The sequence below is a fragment of the Petromyzon marinus genome, chromosome 35, assembly GCF_048934315.1.
Source record: "Petromyzon marinus isolate PM22_M1 ecotype Great Lakes invasive population chromosome 35, UKy_Petmar_22M1.pri1.0, whole genome shotgun sequence".
Lineage (NCBI taxonomy): Eukaryota > Metazoa > Chordata > Hyperoartia > Petromyzontiformes > Petromyzontidae > Petromyzon > Petromyzon marinus.
This window is the reverse complement of record NC_133701.1, coordinates 13,162,770-13,181,578: the sequence shown is the minus strand read 5'-3', so window position 1 is coordinate 13,181,578 and position 18,809 is coordinate 13,162,770. Positions and strand designations below refer to the sequence as shown.

The 18,809-nt window shown below is 52.1% G+C and overlaps 1 protein-coding gene across 5 annotated transcripts in view; it reads right to left on the bottom strand.

The window, feature by feature from the left end:
• The window catches only part of LOC116948974 (SWI/SNF-related matrix-associated actin-dependent regulator of chromatin subfamily A member 4-like), a 66,197-nt gene that overhangs the window by 13,004 nt on the left and 34,384 nt on the right, over positions 1 to 18,809 (bottom strand). For 4 of the 5 annotated variants that reach the window (XM_076071944.1, XM_076071946.1, XM_076071943.1 and 1 more), the window contains 12 exons: positions 18,418 to 18,590; positions 17,254 to 17,392; positions 16,942 to 17,049; positions 16,084 to 16,170; positions 15,505 to 15,551; positions 14,042 to 14,208; positions 12,588 to 12,751; positions 11,687 to 11,914; positions 10,697 to 10,774; positions 6,389 to 6,607; positions 4,156 to 4,409; positions 1,480 to 1,585 (listed from right to left, as the gene is read on the bottom strand). In XM_076071944.1, the coding sequence (XP_075928059.1) occupies positions 1,480 to 1,585; positions 4,156 to 4,409; positions 6,389 to 6,607; positions 10,697 to 10,774; positions 11,687 to 11,914; positions 12,588 to 12,751; positions 14,042 to 14,208; positions 15,505 to 15,551; positions 16,084 to 16,170; positions 16,942 to 17,049; positions 17,254 to 17,392; positions 18,418 to 18,590 (1,770 nt within the window). Of the gene's footprint in view, positions 1 to 1,479; positions 1,586 to 4,155; positions 4,410 to 6,388; positions 6,608 to 10,696; positions 10,775 to 11,686; positions 11,915 to 12,587; positions 12,752 to 14,041; positions 14,209 to 15,504; positions 15,552 to 16,083; positions 16,171 to 16,941; positions 17,050 to 17,253; positions 17,393 to 18,416; positions 18,591 to 18,809 lie in introns of all 5 variants that reach the window. The other variant, XM_076071945.1, reaches the window with a different exon arrangement.

Sequence of the window (18,809 nt, the reverse complement as noted above, 5' to 3'; positions counted from 1 at the left end):
CAATAAGCAAGGCCATGCCTCTCGCAAGTGGAAATTAGATTAAACTCCGTGTGGCCTTGTTGTCTGTTTGTATGTCCTCGGCCGAATATATTTTGCTGACAAATTTGTTATCAGAGGCCACGAGCTACGCAGAGAGAGATGTAACTTCAGGACATTGTAGCAAAGCGGAGTGTGGGCGGCTTCAGAGCACATCGCACCGTGCAGCCTGTGGCAGACACGGTTTCCAGCGCACACCACACACGCGGCACCAGCAGCCTTCCACCATCCCTGCCTCCTGCAGTGCGTGAAGCCTCCCGCAGTGCGTGAAAGAGCACGCAGCAGATGCATCTCACGGTAGCCCAGTTGTAACGTGATCAATAGCGTGGTTATGAAGAATACAGGTAACAAAATCAACAGATAGACACATATGCCCCCCTTCTTCCGATCGATTACTTTTTTTTACACATCCAATCGGCCATGCAACCTACTGGAAGTGAAATTTTACAGCAGCATTGCTTTTGACCTTCAATGTCTCATCAGCAGTCAGGCTTGCTTGAAAATCAATGCAGATGAACTGCCAGATAAGGATCTTTGCTGATTAACATTCAACTGTTTTGTTGCACCCACACCATGTTCAACCACCGCACTACACTGCAGGCCACAACACTACAGCCACCCACTCGTCCACCACAATGCAAGTCACAACATTTCTCTTTCTGCTTCTTCCCCTGGCACAACGCCACTTTGGAATTCCCTCCCATCATCATCTCTTGTTTACCAAGCTCTTGTAATAATAATGATAACTTTGCTCAATTCAAGAAACATGTTAGTAGTAACTATGATTCATTACAACTTTTATAAGTTGGCTATTTTGTTTCAGGCCGCTTGACATTTTGGGGCTTTTGGGCCTGTGCTCATCAGCGAGTAAAAGAGAAAAAAGTTTTTACAATATTATTCTTGAACTCAACGAACAGGAGACACAGAGGGGATACATTCTGTGCGTGCACAACGTCCTCGGTCCAGTCGCAACCTCAGAGTAATTCTCCCCCAAATGGGGGCCGGTTAAAACTACCTGGGTACACTAACCCTACAACCGCAGGGATAACGATCGAGAGCGGTGGATTAGAAACGAAAACAAGTGAAGGGGGGGGGGGGGGATATAACCGATAAAACTTTAAAAATACAAAATGCGATGTCCGGATCAGTCGTTTTTTTCTCTTCCCCCCTCTGGGAGCAATGACGATCAAATTTTTGCCACGGTGGTTCAATGTCTGAGGTCCGGCCACCCACCCTCGCCCACATTCTCCGGCCATTCTTACGGGGTTTAGCAAAAACGGGGACGAGGACATTTTTTTTAAATGATCGATTCCTGCACGGGCAATGCAATGTGCTTATTGCGAGCATGAATACCCCACGCTGAATGAAGAATCGCCCACGCGCACGGCCATGGTGCGACGGTGATGTAAGGGATACGCAAGGCGGGGAGAGGGGTTTGGTCACCTTGATTTTCTTAAAGTCGACAGGCTTTCGAATAAGCTCGTAGTACTCGGGCAGCTCTTTGCGTGACGGCAGCTGCACGAAGACTTGACTGAGCTGCCGGCCAGACCTGCAGACACGGCCCCACACACACATGCACACGCGCCCACGCACACAGGCGTCTGGCGGTCAGCGGGAATGCGCCTGCGATCTGAGCGAGAGATAACGTGTAAACAAAGCGAATTGTGAGATACTCCCTCACAAGTGGTGGTGGCCCAGGTGGGGGTAGAAGGGAGGAGAAGAGGAAGGGAGGGGACGAGGATAGGAGCCACACTCGCATGATTGCAGCATTCGCCGTGAGTGACACGGCTGAGTTATGTTTGGTCAAGGCAGGAATAGGTGAGGTCCCATTGTCAACGTTGAGCTATAGAGGGGTCCAGGTGTCCCACTGGTGTCATGAGATTGTGACTTAACACAGGTGGTGGCAGTGACTGTAACCACTTCCCAAACCCACCCCCGCCTCCCAAATCGTTTTTATAAAACAAAGAAGCAGACGGTTCTCCTCCCTCCTCCCGTGTCCGTACCTCCACACACCGCCGGCCTGGTGGCCACCCAGCGATAGAGCGAGCGGCCCGCAATCTCAAGGCTGCAGAGTTCGAATCCTGGTTGGTGGTGGTTTACTTCGTCAATTATCCCTCCATCCGGGGTTGATAAAGCGAGAACGACTGTGTTGAAAAAATCAACTGCGGTTGTCCTGTGGTCACTCGCCCCCACCATAAAATACGTGTAATTTCCATCATTGGCTCGGGACTGTGATCAGTAGACGAGCTCCGTCTGAAACGCTCGTTTGAGCACGCGATCGCTGTGACCTTAGACCCTGGGATGCCGCATGAAGCGGTGACGCGCATGTCTATTCGTCGCGCCACACCGGGCTCTTACGCAAGACCGACGCGGAGAAGGGTCGGGCTATTAAGCAATTCATCTTTCTGTTTTCACACTGCACGGGCTTTAGCACATTCGCAAATACCGCTTACAGGCCAGGCCAAAGATAACGATTCAAAGCGTGTCACGCCACACGATGTCCTAGTGAGCTGTGAAGCAACAGGAGCTGTCGCTGCTGCTGCCTTTCTCCACCAGTCATCACGATCATTAAACGTGTAGTGACATCGCGGATGACACTGTGTGGTGCCGACCCCAGAGAGGCACGGTGTGCGATGTGTTCACATCATGGACATCACGTATGTAGCAACATCGTGAATGTCACTGAGTAATGCCGGCTCTAGCAGGCACGGCGTGCGATGCATTGTCATCGCGGACACCCCGTAGGTGGGTGTAGTACCAGCCCTAGAGGGGGCTCGGTGAGCGCTGGGATAGCGCAGTCACAACACGCGTGGCGTGCAGTGCTGACTCCTTCAGGAGGGAGTGTGGGAGTGTCAGCCATGGGATGAGGTTACCCTAGGCCATGGCACTCTGGTTGACCCTGGAAGGCACGTGACCAGTAAGAATTACACAGGGGCCCCAGGCCGGGGCTAGGGGGTGGTCACGTGTCAGGGTGAGATCCTACGGGAAGGGTCGAGAAACGACAAGAGGTTTCTGGAAGGTGGTCGTGGCCAAGGGCTGGGCCAGCCACGACTCGGTAGCATATAAACCGGGTCCCCACAGGGACCGGGGTTCCAGCGTTGCTGTTGTCATCTGAAGATCTACGTTCTATGTCCAAAAATAAGTCACCAACACGTGGACAAGGACCCAAGGCAGGGTCCTGTCCGTTGTAGCTACTCCCAGTAACTAGCGTAATTAGCCTGGTGGTCCACCACCATAGGTTATCTGGTAAAGGGGCAGTAACCCCCTTGTGTTAATGTGTTGGTGTTAATAAATGTGTTGCCTCCAAAGAGTACATCTGCGACTTAGCTGAATCCACTACAAACGCGAGGCATCGAGATATATATTATGGATCTAAAATGTCTGTTTACGTGTCATTATGTGCTTGCTATGTATACATTCAAGTGTGGGGAGTGGTAGCGTCGTGGTTAGCGCACCATGCTACAAACCCAGTGACCCAATCTTGATTTGAAGCTTTCGTGACTGCAGGAATCCATACTCTTTGCTTCTTTCGGTAAAGTCACGTAGGTAGAAAAATAAAACGAAATAAAAATAATATATCACGCCGTTTCGATCGCAACACATGCGGTCATGCTCACACGTCCTTTGGATTGCACTCTCATGGTGCTAATCTCTCATTAACACTGCTGTAGTGCGCATATGCGGGGATGATACTCTTATGCGGCGACGGAAGCTAATTCATGCTAATCTCTCTCTCCCTAATCTCCCCCATTAACACAACTGAGGTGCTTGCGTCCGTGGATGGAATTCCTTTCCAGCTCAGACCCCGCTTGCTTGCCCATCGCCACATCTATAACCTCCTTGTTGTTACAGCTCTCTCGCTGGGTCAGCAGTTCCAGTGGGTTCGAGCATCCCCTAGGTTCTGTGTAAACATCAGCACTGGGGAGACAAAGGCGGCCGGGCGTGGTGTTGGCCAACCCATCCCCCTCACGCGCCTCGCAGGCCTTCGTAGGTGCTCGCTAAAAGCACTTGCCCCAACCTGTTAAAGGCCATATACGGGGGGGGGGCACTTGACATTCCGCGTTTGCCATGTACCCCGCGTGCCAATCGGTGCCTTGTACAAGGGACGCTCCCACATACCCGTCCTTGTACTTGAGCACTGCGTCCAGGACTTTCCTCATCTTGTTGAGCAGGGACGGCGGGTTGGGCACTGGCTTGTCAGCCGCGGGGGGGCGGCCCCTCTTCTTCTTGTGCCTCTCCTTGACCGGCGGGGGGGGTGGCTCCTCGATCACCTCCGGCTCCATCCCCACCGAGCTGGGCGACGCCTTCCGCTTGCGTGCGCGTTTCGCTCGCACCACCTCCTCCATCTCCTCCAGGTTGCCGTCTTCAATGGCCTACACAGACGCAGTAGCGCACTCAAGCGGCCTACACAGACGCAGTCACCCTCAGGTGGCCTACACAGACGCAGTCACTCTCAGGTGGCCTACACAGACCCAGTCACCCTCAGGTGGCCTACACAGACGCAGTCACTCTCAGGTGGCCTACACAGACCCAGTCACCCTCAGGTGGCCTACACAGACGCAATCACCCTCAGGTGGCCTACACAGACCCAGTCACTCTCAGGTGGCCTACACAGACCCAGTCACTCTCAGGTGGCCTACACAGACCCAGTCACTCTCAGGTGGCCTACACAGACCCAGTCACTCTCAGGTGGCCTACACAGACCCAGTCACTCTCAGGTGGCCTACACAGACGCAGTCACCGCAGTCACCCTCAGGTGGCCTACACAGACCCAGTCACCGTCAGGTGGCCTTCACAGACCCAGTCACTCTCAGGTGGCCTACACAGACCCAGTCACCCTCAGGTGGCCTACACAGACTCAGTCACTCTCAGGTGGCCTACACAGACCCAGTCACCCTCAGGTGGCCTACACAGACACAGTCACCCTCAGGTGGCCTACACAGACCCAGTCACTCTCAGGTGGCCTACACTGACCAAAGTCAAATGCGAAGGGTGTGACCGTCATAGCAACAAGCCCGACTGTGTGGCGACATGGCCGGCAAACGTTCGCTGCTCATGCTGCAGAGGTTTGCAGTTCAATTCCTGCAGGCCACCCTGGTTATAGTCAAGAGTAATTTCCTAATCAATTGAGCATTGAAGCATTGGTGTTGACAGTCCTGAGGCAGTGGTGGGAATTCCACAATATTTTATAGGAAAACCACTGTTGACTGTGTGACTAAGTGGGACGCACTTTATCGAATCCAGAGGGAGGGATGATGGACCGAGTAAACCCCTCCGAACCAGCAATAGAACTCGCCACCTTCCGATTGCGAGCCGCTCTACTCATTGGCGGAGACAGTTGGGGGGTGGGGTGGTACGTGCTCCCCCAATGATCTGATCAAAATCCCTAATTTCGATCGGATCATTGGGGTTTATTAGTAATAAATTGGCATTTTGCAACCTCCACTGCCACTGTGTAGCAGATTATTACGTACCAGGGACTCTGAGATGATAGGACAATAGTCTGAGTCCATAATTGGCAATAAGTAACGGCAAAGCAGTTATAAGTGACTCAGAATTGTGCGCAGTTGTGTATACAGTACACGACTTCCCTGAAGGCATTCACCTTCAGCGAGCGCGATGCCGATCACACACGGTTCGAATTCGAACCTCGATCGATGGCTGCGCCATCGCCGCACACGCGTCGAATAAAAAGCAAGGGACAACTCCTTACTTACGAATAACTCCTATCATTTTTTATTGCTGGAGGGGGCTCCGCCATTGGCTCTACTGCTGGGAAGCTGCCTGGCCGGGTAACCCTGCGGGTGTCTGCACCGTGAGACACTCCGCACCGTGAGACACTCCGCCCCGTCTGCTTCACAGTGGACGTTGAAGGTCCCACGACGCAATTCAAAGAACAGAAGATAAGGCCATTGTGTACCAGCTTTGTGGTCCAAATTTGAAAACTTACCTGGAACTGAGCCAATCAAATGAAGTTGTCATGTGGATAAATATTCTAATTTATGTGGTTTTTCATCAAACCAGAGGAATGTTGAAAATCAAGCAGCAGAATATGACAAATTTATGCAATTTGCTAACCCAAAATAAACGAATTAAGAATCATAACATTCCACTTGAAGGCCTACGTATATCATATCAATGATCCAAAATCACTCGATTGGGATGACACAGCCATCATGGTTGCCGACCCCCCACCACCCCCACGCAAAACTCCTGCAGGAGTCACCCTGGGCGCACAAATGTGGCGACAACCACCGGAGTAGCGCGCTTCATGCGCCGGCAACTCCCGATGCGCCCGTGCGGTCCACGGACTCGGGGCCTGCCGCCGCCACACGCTCCAGCCCACACGCACCCGAAGCCACTGCTTCTCGGTGAGCGAATCGCTGTAGTCCACGTCCTTGCGGTGCCGGGTGCCTCTGCCAAATATCTTCTCCTCCTCCTCCTCGCACGTCAGACGCTCCACCTCGGCGTCGTCCTTCAGGATCCACCCGGGCAGCTCGTCCTCCTCCATGAGGCGCGGCTTGCGACGGGGGTTACGCGCCTCCTCGCGCCGCCGGTCGAGGTCCATGCGCTGAGCGGTGCGGCCAGACGGAGCGACGAGAGGGACGAGAGAGATAGAGAGAAAGGTGGACATGCAGTAGGTGGGGGAAGCAGCCCACCAGAGGTGGCGCAACCACCGTACACATCGAGTCCCCTTCTAAACACACTTGCCGAGGACAGGCCCGGGAGGCCCAAATATGTCAGTGGCCAAGGACAGACAGCACGTGTAACAGTTGAAATCGAGTTGAGGCATTTCCCGAATCAAGCAAGGCTAATACTTATTATATATAACAATGTTTTACCCTTTCTTGCAATAAAACAGATGTCAAGATGTTAGAACACCAAACAGAATCCTTATTCAAGGAATCCTGTCTGCATTAACCACACGTACTTGTGGTGAACATGCAAACAAAAAACATGCTCTGCTAATATAGGCGTTGTCTTTGAAACTGATTGGTCCACACCAGAGACAGCATTCTTTTGAGCTGATATTTCAAGTGTTAGACCAGAGAACGCCAAAAGGCGAACAGCACAAAGACAATGTCACTATCAGGGCATTTATAGCTCGGGGTGAGCAGCTACAATGAGACCTTTGGTGTTTTAACATCTGGACATGTGTTTTATTGCCAGAAAAAAAAAACCTATTGTTATATTTTAATACTTAATTATTATATATTTTACTATCATTATAAGAGCTTGGGGAAAAGAGAGGATTATGACGGGAGGGAATTTCAAAGTGGAGCAATACGAGGGGAAGAAGCAAAAAGAGAAGTGTCGTATCCTGCAGTGTGGTGGGTGAGTTGTTGTACCCTGCAGTGTGGTGAGTGAGTGAGTTGTTGTATCCTGCAGTGTGGTGGGTGGGTTGTAGTGGCCTGCAGTGTGGTGGGTGAGTTGTTGTACCCTGCAGTGTGGTGAGTGAGTGAGTTGTTGTATCCTGCAGTGTGGTGGGTGGGTTGTAGTGGCCTGCAGTGTGGTGGGTGAGTGAGTTGTTGTACCCTGCAGTGTGGTGAGTGAGTGAGTTGTTGTACCCTGCAGTGTGGTGGGTGGGTTGTAGTGACCTGCAGTGTGGTGAGTGAGTAAGTTGTTGTATCCTGCAGTGTGGTGGGTGGGTTGTAGTGACCTGCAGTGTGGTGAGTGAGTGAGTTGTTGTATTCTGCAGTGTGGTGGGTGGGTTGCAGTGACCTGCAGTGTGGTGAGTGAGTGAGTTGTTGTATTCTGCAGTGTGGTGGGTGGGTTGCAGTGACCTGCAGTGTGGTGAGTGAGTAAATTGTTGTATTCTGCAGTGTGGTGGGTGCAGAAGGGTATTTGAGGCAAGGAGTGCCATCTGTATGGCTGTGTGGATCGGACAGCTGGGCCCTAATTTAAACCGCTTAAAAAGAAGTTGCTGGCATTTGAGCACAGATGTGCGAGATGGATGCCGGGAATTCCGTGGCAATACAGGATAAGCTACGCAGAAGTATGGGAGAGAACATGGGGCAGCCGAGTGATGTAGCTATGATAAAGTGATGTAGCTATGATCGAGTGACGTGGCTCTGATTGAGTGACGTGGCTCTGATTGAGTGACGTAGCGATGATTGAGTGACGTAGCGATGATTGAGTGACGTGGCGATGATTGAGTGACGTGGCTCTGATTGAGTGACGTAGCGATGATTGAGTGACGTGGCGATGATTGAGTGACGTGGCTCTGATTGAGTGACGTAGCGATGATTGAGTGGCGTGGCTCTGATTGAGTGACGTGGCTGTGATTGAGTGACATGGCTCTGATTGAGTGACGTGGCTCTGATTGAGTGACGTAGCTATGATTGAGTGACGTGGCTCTGATTGAGTGACATGGCTCTGATTGAGTGACGTGGCTCTGATTGAGTGACGTAGCGATGATTGAGTGACGTGGCTCTGATTGAGTGACGTAGCAATGATTGTGTGACGTGGCTCTGATTGAGTGACGTGGCTATGATTGAGTGACGTGGCGATGATTGAGTGACGTGGCTCTGATTGAGTGACGTGGCTCTGATTGAGTGACGTGGCTCTGATCGAGTGACGTGGCTCTGCTCGAGTGACGTGGCTCTGATTGAGTGACGTAGCGATGATTGAGTGACTTGGCGATGATTGAGTGACGAGGCTCTGATTGAGTGACGTGCCTCTGATTGAGTGACATGGCTCTGATTGAGTGATGTAGCGATGATTGAGTGACGTGGCGATGATTGAGTGACGTGGCTCTGATTGAGTGACGTAGCGATGATTGAGTGACGTGGCTCTGATTGAGTGACGTGGCTGTGATTGAGTGACATGGCTCTGATTGAGTGACGTGGCTCTGATTGAGTGACGTAGCGATGATTGAGTGACGTGGCTCTGATTGAGTGACATGGCTCTAATTGAGTGACGTGGCTATGATTGAGTGACGTGGCTCTGATTGAGTGACGTGGCTCTGATTGAGTGACGTAGCGATGATTGAGTGACGTGGCTCTGATTGAGTGACGTAGCGATGATTGAGTGACGTGGCTCTGATTGAGTGACGTAGCAATGATTGTGTGACGTGGCTCTGATTGAGTGACGTGGCTATGATTGAGTGACGTGGCGATGATTGAGTGGCGTGGCTCTGATTGAGTGACGGGGCTCTGATTGAGTGACGTGGCTCTGATCGAGTGACGTGGCTCTGCTCGAGTGACGTGGCTCTGATTGAGTGACGTAGCGATGATTGAGTGACTTGGCGATGATTGAGTGACGAGGCTCTGATTGAGTGACGTGCCTCTGATTGAGTGACATGGCTCTGATTGAGTGATGTAGCGATGATTGAGTGACGTGGCTCTGATTGAGTGACGTAGCGATGATTGAGTGACGTGGCTCTGATTGAGTGACGTGGCTCTGATTGAGTGACGTGGCTCTGATTGAGTGACGTAGCGATGATTGAGTGACGTGGCTCTGATTGAGTGACGTGGCTCTGATTGAGTGACGTGGCTCTGATTGAGTGACGTGGCTCTGATTGAGTGACGTGGCTCTGATTGAGTGACGTAGCGATGATTGAGTGACGTGGCTCTGATTGAGTGACGTGGCTCTGATTGAGTGATGTGGCTATGATTGAGTGACGTGGCTCTGATTGAGTGATGTGGCTCTGATTGAGTGACGTGGCTCTGATTGAGTGACGTGGCTCTGATCGAGTGACGTGGCTCTGATTGAGTGACGTGGCTCTGATTGAGTGACGTGCCTCTGATTGAGTGACGTAGCTCTGATTGAGTGACGTAGCAATGATTGAGTGACGTGGCTCTGATTGAGTGACGTAGCGATGATTGAGTGACGTGCCTCTGATTGAGTGATGTGGCTCTGATTGAGTGATGTGGCGATGATTGAGTGACGTAGCTCTGATTGAGTGATGTAGCGATGATTGAGTGACGTAGCGATGATTGAGTGACGTAGCGATGATTGAGTGACGTGACTATGATTGAGTGACGTGGCTCTGATTGAGTGACGTGCCTCTGATTGAGTGACGTGGCTCTGATTGAGTGACGTGGCTCTGATTGAGTGACGTAGCGATGATTGAGTGACGTAGCGATGATTGAGTGACGTAGCGATGATTGGGTGACATGGCTCTGATTAAGTGACGTTGCTCTGATTGAGTGACGTGGCTCTGATTGAGTGACGTAGGAATGATTGAGTGACGTGGCTATGATTTACTGACGTGGCCATGTTTGAGTGACGTAGCTGTGATTGAGTGACGTAGCTATAATTGAGTGACGGAGCTACTATGGAGTGATGTGGCTATGGTTGTGTGATGTAGCTATGATGAAGCGTCAACAGCTGTGATGGGGTGGACCGTGTGAGCACGATGGTCAGGGGCAATTGCTATGGGGTCTCCATTAGCCCAATGGCCAGGGGGAAGAGTGAACGCATATATAATGTGACATGCAGGGCTTGTGTCGATGTTATAGGAAATCATAATTGGAGCATTGTTAAACACAATGCATAATACAAGCATATTTGTTTGGCTTGCGTCCTGTGGTTAAGGGTTCTTAACAACATGGATTTGGCCAGGTAATTACGAAGTGGCCTCACCAAATAATCAACGATGAATCGAATATAAACGCCCTTTAAGATCACCACACAAGTCACAATATGGTTTCCGTACCATGAAAAGATCGAACTCATCCTCGTTGCGGGCGATCATCTGGTTCACCGTCTCATCGTCGGGCACCTCGTCCTCATCCTGCGGATGCAACGAGAGGGAGGGAGGAGGGGGACGAAGTTAAGCGGAACCACCGCCACACCTCGTGACCCGGCGGCTACAGCCCACACGGCTTCATCGCCTCACAGCTCTGCTCCTGCTGCTGCCGCCACCTTGTGGATTATACGAGCATCGGCAAACGAATCAAGTCGCGAGCATTCACGCTTACGTTCCCATAGCGCACGGCGATAATCACGAAAAGGCATCACTGTTTCACAGACCCAGCCCACAGTAGTTTTGCAGTCGGAGGCGCGATGTGTTTTACTGGGTACGATACTCACTGTACAAACGTGCACTGCACAAGTTAAAGACGTGTTTTCTATGTGTGTGTGCACGCGCGCGAGTGCATTTGTGTGGGCGAGTGAGTGTACGTGAGTTTTGGGGAGCAGTAGTGTAGCAGTCAGCGTGCTGCGCTACGATCCTGGCGACCCGAGTTCGATTCCCACTTACGGCCAACACCAGTGCCAATTATCTGAACCGGTCCTGGGCATCCGCTCGGTCGACTCAGTCTCAAAATGAGTACCTGGTACGGTGTGTAAACATGGCAATTAGGGAGATAAAGGCAAACGGGCGTGATACTGGTCACCCATCCCCTCGTGTGCCCTACTAGCCTTCGTAGGTGCCAGCTAATAGCACTTGCCCCAACAGTCTGTTACAATCTATGTGGGGGATCTTTGTCTTTTGTGGGTGAGTGTATATGATGAGTGAGTGTGTGTGTTTGCATAGGTGTAATTACGTGTTTGCTATGTGTGTGTCAATGAACGCCAAGCAACGGACACCTTTGCAAATGTTATATTTCCAAGGTGGTAGTTTAACACTACCCGGTTAGGCTGTAGGTAACAGGGTGGTGTAAAAATTATGAATAAAAATCTGCTGCCGGGGGGGCAGGCACACCTCGTCCTGCTCCTCGTGCTCCAGGATAGCCTGCAGGAAGATGCGCCGCTCGTGGCTCGACGACTTCTGGTCGAACATCCCGGCCTGGATGACCTTCTGGTCCACGTTGAGCTTGTACTTGGCGGCCGCCAGGATCTTCTCCTCCACGCTGTTGACGGTGCAGAGCCGCAGCACGCGCACCTCGTTCTGCTGGCCGATGCGGTGGGCGCGATCCTGCGCCTGCAGGTCCTGGGTGGTGCAGCCGAGGGGGCGGGCAGAGAGGAAGGGCAATGAAGGGGTCGTGATGTGCGCGAGTTTCCTGGAGCGGTTGGCACTCTCAAGCGTTTTTTGTGGTGTTAAAAAATTCTCCCCCCCCCCCGCCATTTTATGAAAAATTATGTTAGATCTTAAGACGACACGGGCACAAGCTCCACCTCGCTCTCAAAGACAGAGAATGACTCAGAGACGCAGCAGGAGGAATCACACAAACAAGCTGGAAGGCCAGCAGCCACGCGGATTTAGCCAGCGCTACCAATAACTGTCCAACCTCAGGGTCCTCGATATAAACCAAATCAATTGGCACACTTGCCCAAGTGACGATGTGAATTGGTTGGCTGTCGGGTGGAGGAGAGTTATACTTAGACGACTCGACCCAAAAAAAGCAGTATTCATTTTGTGTTTCGTTTGTTGTCCTTCCCCACACCTCTGATTAGCACGGTTGGGTTTGAACCGCGAAACTACACGAGCGGCAGACGCGCTTACCCCCTGGCCTCGTGTCTCCACCCCCCAACTTCCGTTTACAGTCGGTGCGCGCTCCATTCCGCTACATCACCGCAGCGTGTAAATCAGAAGCGGTTTACGCGAAACCGTGAAAAGCGCAGACTCGTCACTGGGTTGTGGTTTGCGACAGTATGAGGGGTACCTGGTGGGGGTTCCAGTCCGAGTCAAAGATGACAACGGTGTCGGCGGCCTGGAGGTTGAGTCCGAGGCCTCCGGCGCGGGTGCTCAGCAGGAAGATGAAGTAGGGTGAGTCGGGCTCGTTGAACATCTTGAGGAGGTCTCCCCGCTCATCCGCTTTTGTAGTTCCTGCACGGTAACGCCGCAACTCGATTCAGTAGCCACCTACATGGCCAGAAGGTCTGAGAACCAACGACCTGCTGGGCCGATTGGGGGCGATCAGGATCAATCATCAATTGATGAAACGTTATTTGTTTCAAGTCGTCCTTAGTTTACTTGCATCCCCTTCCTTGGCGATCCATTCGGGTGGAATGATGGGATGACGTAGCCCAGCATCCCACTAACCGCCACCTCCTGCCGGTGACACCTCGACGTAAAACACTTCAGAGGCTTCGCGGTGTCCCTGTGAACGCGATCGGTCGCGGGCATCCCGAACAGGGCTAGAGACCACTCAACCTGGATCGAGCTGCTCGGCAAGACTTCCCAGGGGAATGGCAAACATTGTTTTTTTTAAGAACTGAGCCAAGCCCGGCGTAGAACAAAGCAAAGTCAGAGGCGGTGCCGGCGGTGCCGGCGGTGCCCCGAATGGCACGTTCTGTACGGGGATCGAGCGTGACCTCCAGCCCCCCCCCACATCGCCCTCGCACGCGTCAGTTTCCTCACACACTCATTCGTGGAGTTGGGCAAACATCCCAACATAGGCTTTTGGTGGTGCCAGTTCTGGTGGCCTTCCCCGATTCGTCTGCTGTGTCCCCCAGCGCCTCTGGAGGAAACTGCAGTGCATTACACATTTCTCCAGCTGAGTGTTGAGAGAGATGTGATTTGAATGAATGGCGCTAAGAAAACGTTAAAGTAAAACAAGTATTTTTTTATTTTATATGTAGGGCTTTCACGGCCAATCTTGTCCTTCTCAGATTTGTCCTCGCAATTGCTGAGCTTTTGTTGATGATGCTGTTGGAGTCTCCAGCGAAACTTCATGTAAAATAAGAATTGTCAAAATGTTCTACATTCCTCCAGTTTTGCTGAGAACCCAAACCAATTGTCATATTTGTCCATGATGTGACAACTTTATTTGATTCGCTTCGTCAGCTGGTAAAGGGTTATAGTTAAAAACTGACATTATACCTAGATCTAACTGAAAAAATAAAACTAATTCAGAATCAAATACAAAGCATAGTTATCACTTGCAAAGCAGTGCAGCAACCCATCATGGAGAACGGCCCACAGAAGCAGATATCACAGCGGTACCTCTTTTCGCAACCTCTGCTCCACACACAGCATGGGGCAGCTCTGCACTCGACGCATGACGACGCGACGGAAAATAAACATAAAAAACAAGAAACGAACAAAGCAACACGGTGGGCAGAGGAGCAGAAGAGGGGAGAGCGGCGCAGCGATCGGCGGCGCCGGCGAGCGTACCATCCAGCCGGAGGTAGCGGAAGCTGCGGAAGGCGAAGTAGTCCTCCATGATGGTCATGAGCGCCGTCATCTGGCAGAAGAGCAGCACGCGGTGGTTGGTGGCTCGCAGCTTGGGCAGGATGCGGTCCAGCACCTCGAACTTTCCCGACGCGCGGTAGAGTTCGGCTCTGTGGGAACCGAGCACAAGTGCAGGGTTCACTCTCACAAGTGCAGGGTTCACTCTCACAAGTGCAGGGTTCACTCTCACAAGTGCAGGGTTCACTCTCACAAGTGCAGGGTTCACTCTCACAAGTGCAAGGTTCACTCTCACAAGTGCAGGGTTCACTCTCACAAGTGCAGGGTTCACTCTCACAAGTGCAGGGTTCACTCTCACAAGTGCAAGGTTCACTCTCACAAGTGCAGGGTTCACTCTCACAAGTGCAGGGTTCACTCTCACAAGTGCAAGGTTCACTCTCACAAGTGCAAGGTTCACTCTCACAAGTGCAGCGTCCACTCTCACAAGTGCAGGGTTCACTCTCACAAGTGCAAGGTTCACTCTCACAAGTACAGCGTCCACTCTCACAAGTGCAGCGTACACTCTCACAAGTGCAGGGTTCACTCTCACAAGTGCAGAGTTCACTCTCACAAGTGCAGGGTTCACTCTCACAAGTGCAGAGTTCACTCTCACAAGTGCAGGGTTCACTCTCACAAGTGCAAGGTTCACTCTCACAAGTACAGCGTCCACTCTCACAAGTGCAGCGTCGCCTCTCACAAGTGCAGCGTCCACTCTCACAAGTGCAGCGTCCACTCTCACAAGTGCAGGGTTCACTCTCACAAGTGCAGGGTTCACTCTCACAAGTGCAGGGTTCACTCTCACAAGTGCAGGGTTCACTCTCACAATTGCAGCGTCCACTCTCGAAACAGTGGCGAGAGCGCCGGTTCGAGCGTTGCGACGCAGCCCAACACACCCCTAGCGTGGCTGTCCTGGGCAAATAAGTTATATAAGAAATCCGGCGGTAGGATTTCAGAGTCTTTGTGTGTAAATGAAATAAAAAATATACGTCCAAAGACGTAGATCCTCCATGTAGCCTTAACACTGTTGGGGCAAGTGCTATTAGCCAGAACTTATGAAGGCTGGGGGATAGCACACGAGGGTGTGGGTTGACCAGCACCACGCCCGGCCACCTTTGTCTCCCTGAGTGGCGATGTTTACACACCGCACCAGGTACTCATTTGAGACCAAGTCGACTGGTCCAGATAATAGTCCAGATAATAGTCACTGGTGTTGGACGTGAGCTGGAATTGAACCACAGGCTGTTTGGTTAGTAGGGCAGCGCGCTAACCGCTGCGCCACCGTTCCCCACAAATGTACGTCCACCACCACCACCGCCGCGACCCGAGCTCAAGCTCCAAACGAGATCAACGACAGCCCAGGGACACGACGAGCGAATGGTGCGTAGGGCCGGCGTCACGCTCGGGATTACCCTTGGATGATGCCTCCACTGAAGCCGAGGTGCTCGGAAAATGACTCCTGCAACAACAACGAGCGCCGTTGTGATAGTCCGTAACGCACACAGCATTCTCCCATTGCAGCATGTGGGGGGGGGGGCTTTCAATCACAGCCGAGATGCGTCGAGCAACGCAAAGCCTCCGCCACTTCACTGCCAGGCGGCTGCTCAGCTGACGGTTGTGAGTTTAAAATCCTGGAGCGGGGGGGGGGGGTTGACTCTAGACATCATCCCTCCCTCCGAGGTAGATAAAATGAATACCATTTTGTCGGGAAGTCATTGGTTGTTTTTCGGATAAGCAGCTATTGGAATGTGGAATTTCCACCACTGGCTCTGCAGGGTGTCTGTAAGCGGATGTTGGACATCGCTAGGTTCAATGCTCAATTCAAATTTACTTTAAACTATTTAGGCTCTAAAGAGCAATTGTGCAATCACATGCACTGTTCATGAATGACCATGTGAATCACACAGCGTGGCATGAATTTCAACCTCTGAATCATTTGAGCTGACTTCGGTGAAGCCATTAAACGTTTCACACATCCGCGCACACATCACCTCGATGTGCTGGAACATGTACACGTGGTTGCAGATCTTGCGCAGCTGCATGATGGTATTCATGAGTGTCTTGGTGCCTCCCTTTCCCTGCACACACGTCCACACGTGACACCAACGCGCCCATTTAACACGTGGGGTTTCTCAACCAATGTTAAGATTCATATGTGTCGTAAACCTTCCTTTACCGGACAAAGGCAATCCTATGGGTGCACGTTCATGACAACGCACCACCAACTCTTTGGTTTTATTCGGTAAAGTCACGTAAGTAAAAGAAAAGAAAACAATTAAATCACGACGTTTCGGAGGCAACACAAGCTTCCGTCTTCAGGTGGAACAGTCACAGCAGAATATCTGTGTCAAGTCTATTTAAGGCCAAAGACTGGAGGACACTTTGACAATCGTGGCGACTGCTTGACGATGCCGGTCGTTGGTAGGAGCGCCACGTCCGCACTCCGGTGTGCACCACGTGGGGAATCGCTCTCCAGCAACGCCACCGCTGGGGCTGTTGGGGCAGCCACCAAGCGGCACGTTTGGTCATCACGTAACAGCGTTATTGATACGGTCATGTCGGGTGGAGGAGGGTGTACGACATGAAATTTATACAGGTGATCTGACAAAAAAATCAGTTATGAACCAATAAGTCGATTGAAACACATAGCCAATACACAATAACATGAATACAAGACAAGTCATATATCCCCAAAATAGCCTTAACAGAGTGTTGAGGCAAGTGCTGTTTGCGAGCACCTACAAAGGCCGTACACTCACTCATCCGCACACACACAGCAAACACGTACCGACACGTGTACACACATTCTACTACATCTACAACGTGTGTGAGTAGAACAGCAGCAGCACCTTCTTGTCCTTCTCGGAGCCGTCAGTGAGCAGCACCCCCTTGGCCTGCATGTGGCGGTAGAGCACCTTCTGAAGCGCTGACATGTCGCACTTGATCACGTACTCGACCTGTCACACGGGCACACAAAGATACAAAGACCCCTCATATAGCCTTTAACAGATTGCTCAGGCAAGTGCTGTTAGCGTGCACCTACAAAGGCCGAACACAGCACACGAGGGGGTGGGTGTGGCCAGCACCATGCCCGGCCGCCTTTCTTCGTCAAGAGCCACGAGCCATCGGGACTCCCGTGGGGTCGACGCCATCTCGGTTACCTTCTCAGGCAGCTGCGCCTCCACCTCCTTCTTAAGGCGGCGCAGCAGGAAGGGGCGAAGCACCTTGTGCAATCGGCGGATGATGAGGATGGTCTCCTCCTCGTTCAGGTCGACCTGAACATGCACGCACGCACCCACCAACACACACACGCACGCACGCACGGCCGAGCTCAGTGAAGCAGCTGTGCGCGAGGCTCAATTATGCAACTTTGGTCAAGGCACACCTGCGCGTGCCTAGGCCAAATCGGGGATCAGGGGGCGACACAGCCTTCAGCAGCAGCCAGGCGCAGCCTCTTTCTTCTCGTCCCCAGAACGTTCGGGACTCTCAGTCGCTTGAGCCTTTTAGGTCCCCATTATAAAACATTTTTGTGAACCACTCATCTGTGTAGGTCCAGTGCCTTTTACATTGTTTTATTCTTTTTAGGGTTATTCAGTTTTATTTGTTAACGGTTTGTTCAGGTTTGAATTATTTTATGTCAAGCACTGTGAGGCATTGTGTGAACGGTGCTGAATAAAATTGAGACTTCACTGAGCTATAACAAGTAAATGGACATTGCGCTCATTGCATTTCCTGAGTGTAATTTTATGTTCCTGGAGATAATTTTACATTCCTGCGGGGAGGCAGCAGCGAGGTGAGCCAGCACTACAAACAATTGGCAAAGCTCTGCGGTTCTATATGTATGTTAAGCTATTATTGACAAATTAATGATTGCATACATGTGGGAGGGACCCCAAGCACCTGGAGAAATCCCACGTGTGTGAAGGGGGACAACACTCTATCCCATACAGACGGAACAGCTGGGGTCCCACATTCGGGCTGTATCGCCTTCTCCTATTGCGCCATGGTATGGCTTCTTCTCGATGCGCAACATCCACGTGCGATCCACCAACCCTCGCCGCTGCCTCTACAGCGCGAGATTACAGGCACGCGCGGCACGTTCACAGCGCCAGTTCTCCTGACGAACGCTTCCCCTTTGCAGTGGATCGTAGTTGAGCAGCGGGGTAGTAAACCCGCGGTCTACGTTGTGAACGGCGGCAATGGCTGGGCACCAGCGAATTCCGCTCGTGCCCTCGGAAGGAGATGATGCCGCAGTGGCCCGAGGGGCTCGCGCTCCGTCCCTCCTTCCGGCTTGCGGCGGCAACCGATCCTGTGACGGGCGTACCTTCTCTCCGGTCATGGCGAAGGGCGCGTTGAACCACTGCTCGAAGGTGCTGCAACTCTTGAAGATGGTAGGCAGCAGGAAGTTGAGCAAGGCCCACAGCTCGGGCAGCTTGTTCTGCAGCGGCGTGCCGGTGAGCAGCAGGCGGCGCGGCGCGATGTAGTGCGAGTTGAGCACCTAGGGGAGGCGGCCGGAAAGGCGTAACGGAAGGTGCGGTCACCCATACTTCGTCGAAGGAAGGTGAAGAAGAGTCGGCACTGTAACCCCCGCTGCGGACCACAGGTCATATGATTCGGCACGGCCCGCACTGCTGATTCTCAGGACAATATCACCAAAATCCACCAGGCCCTCCAAAGATGATATTGAAAGGCTTCGTAACTTCGATACGCACGCACA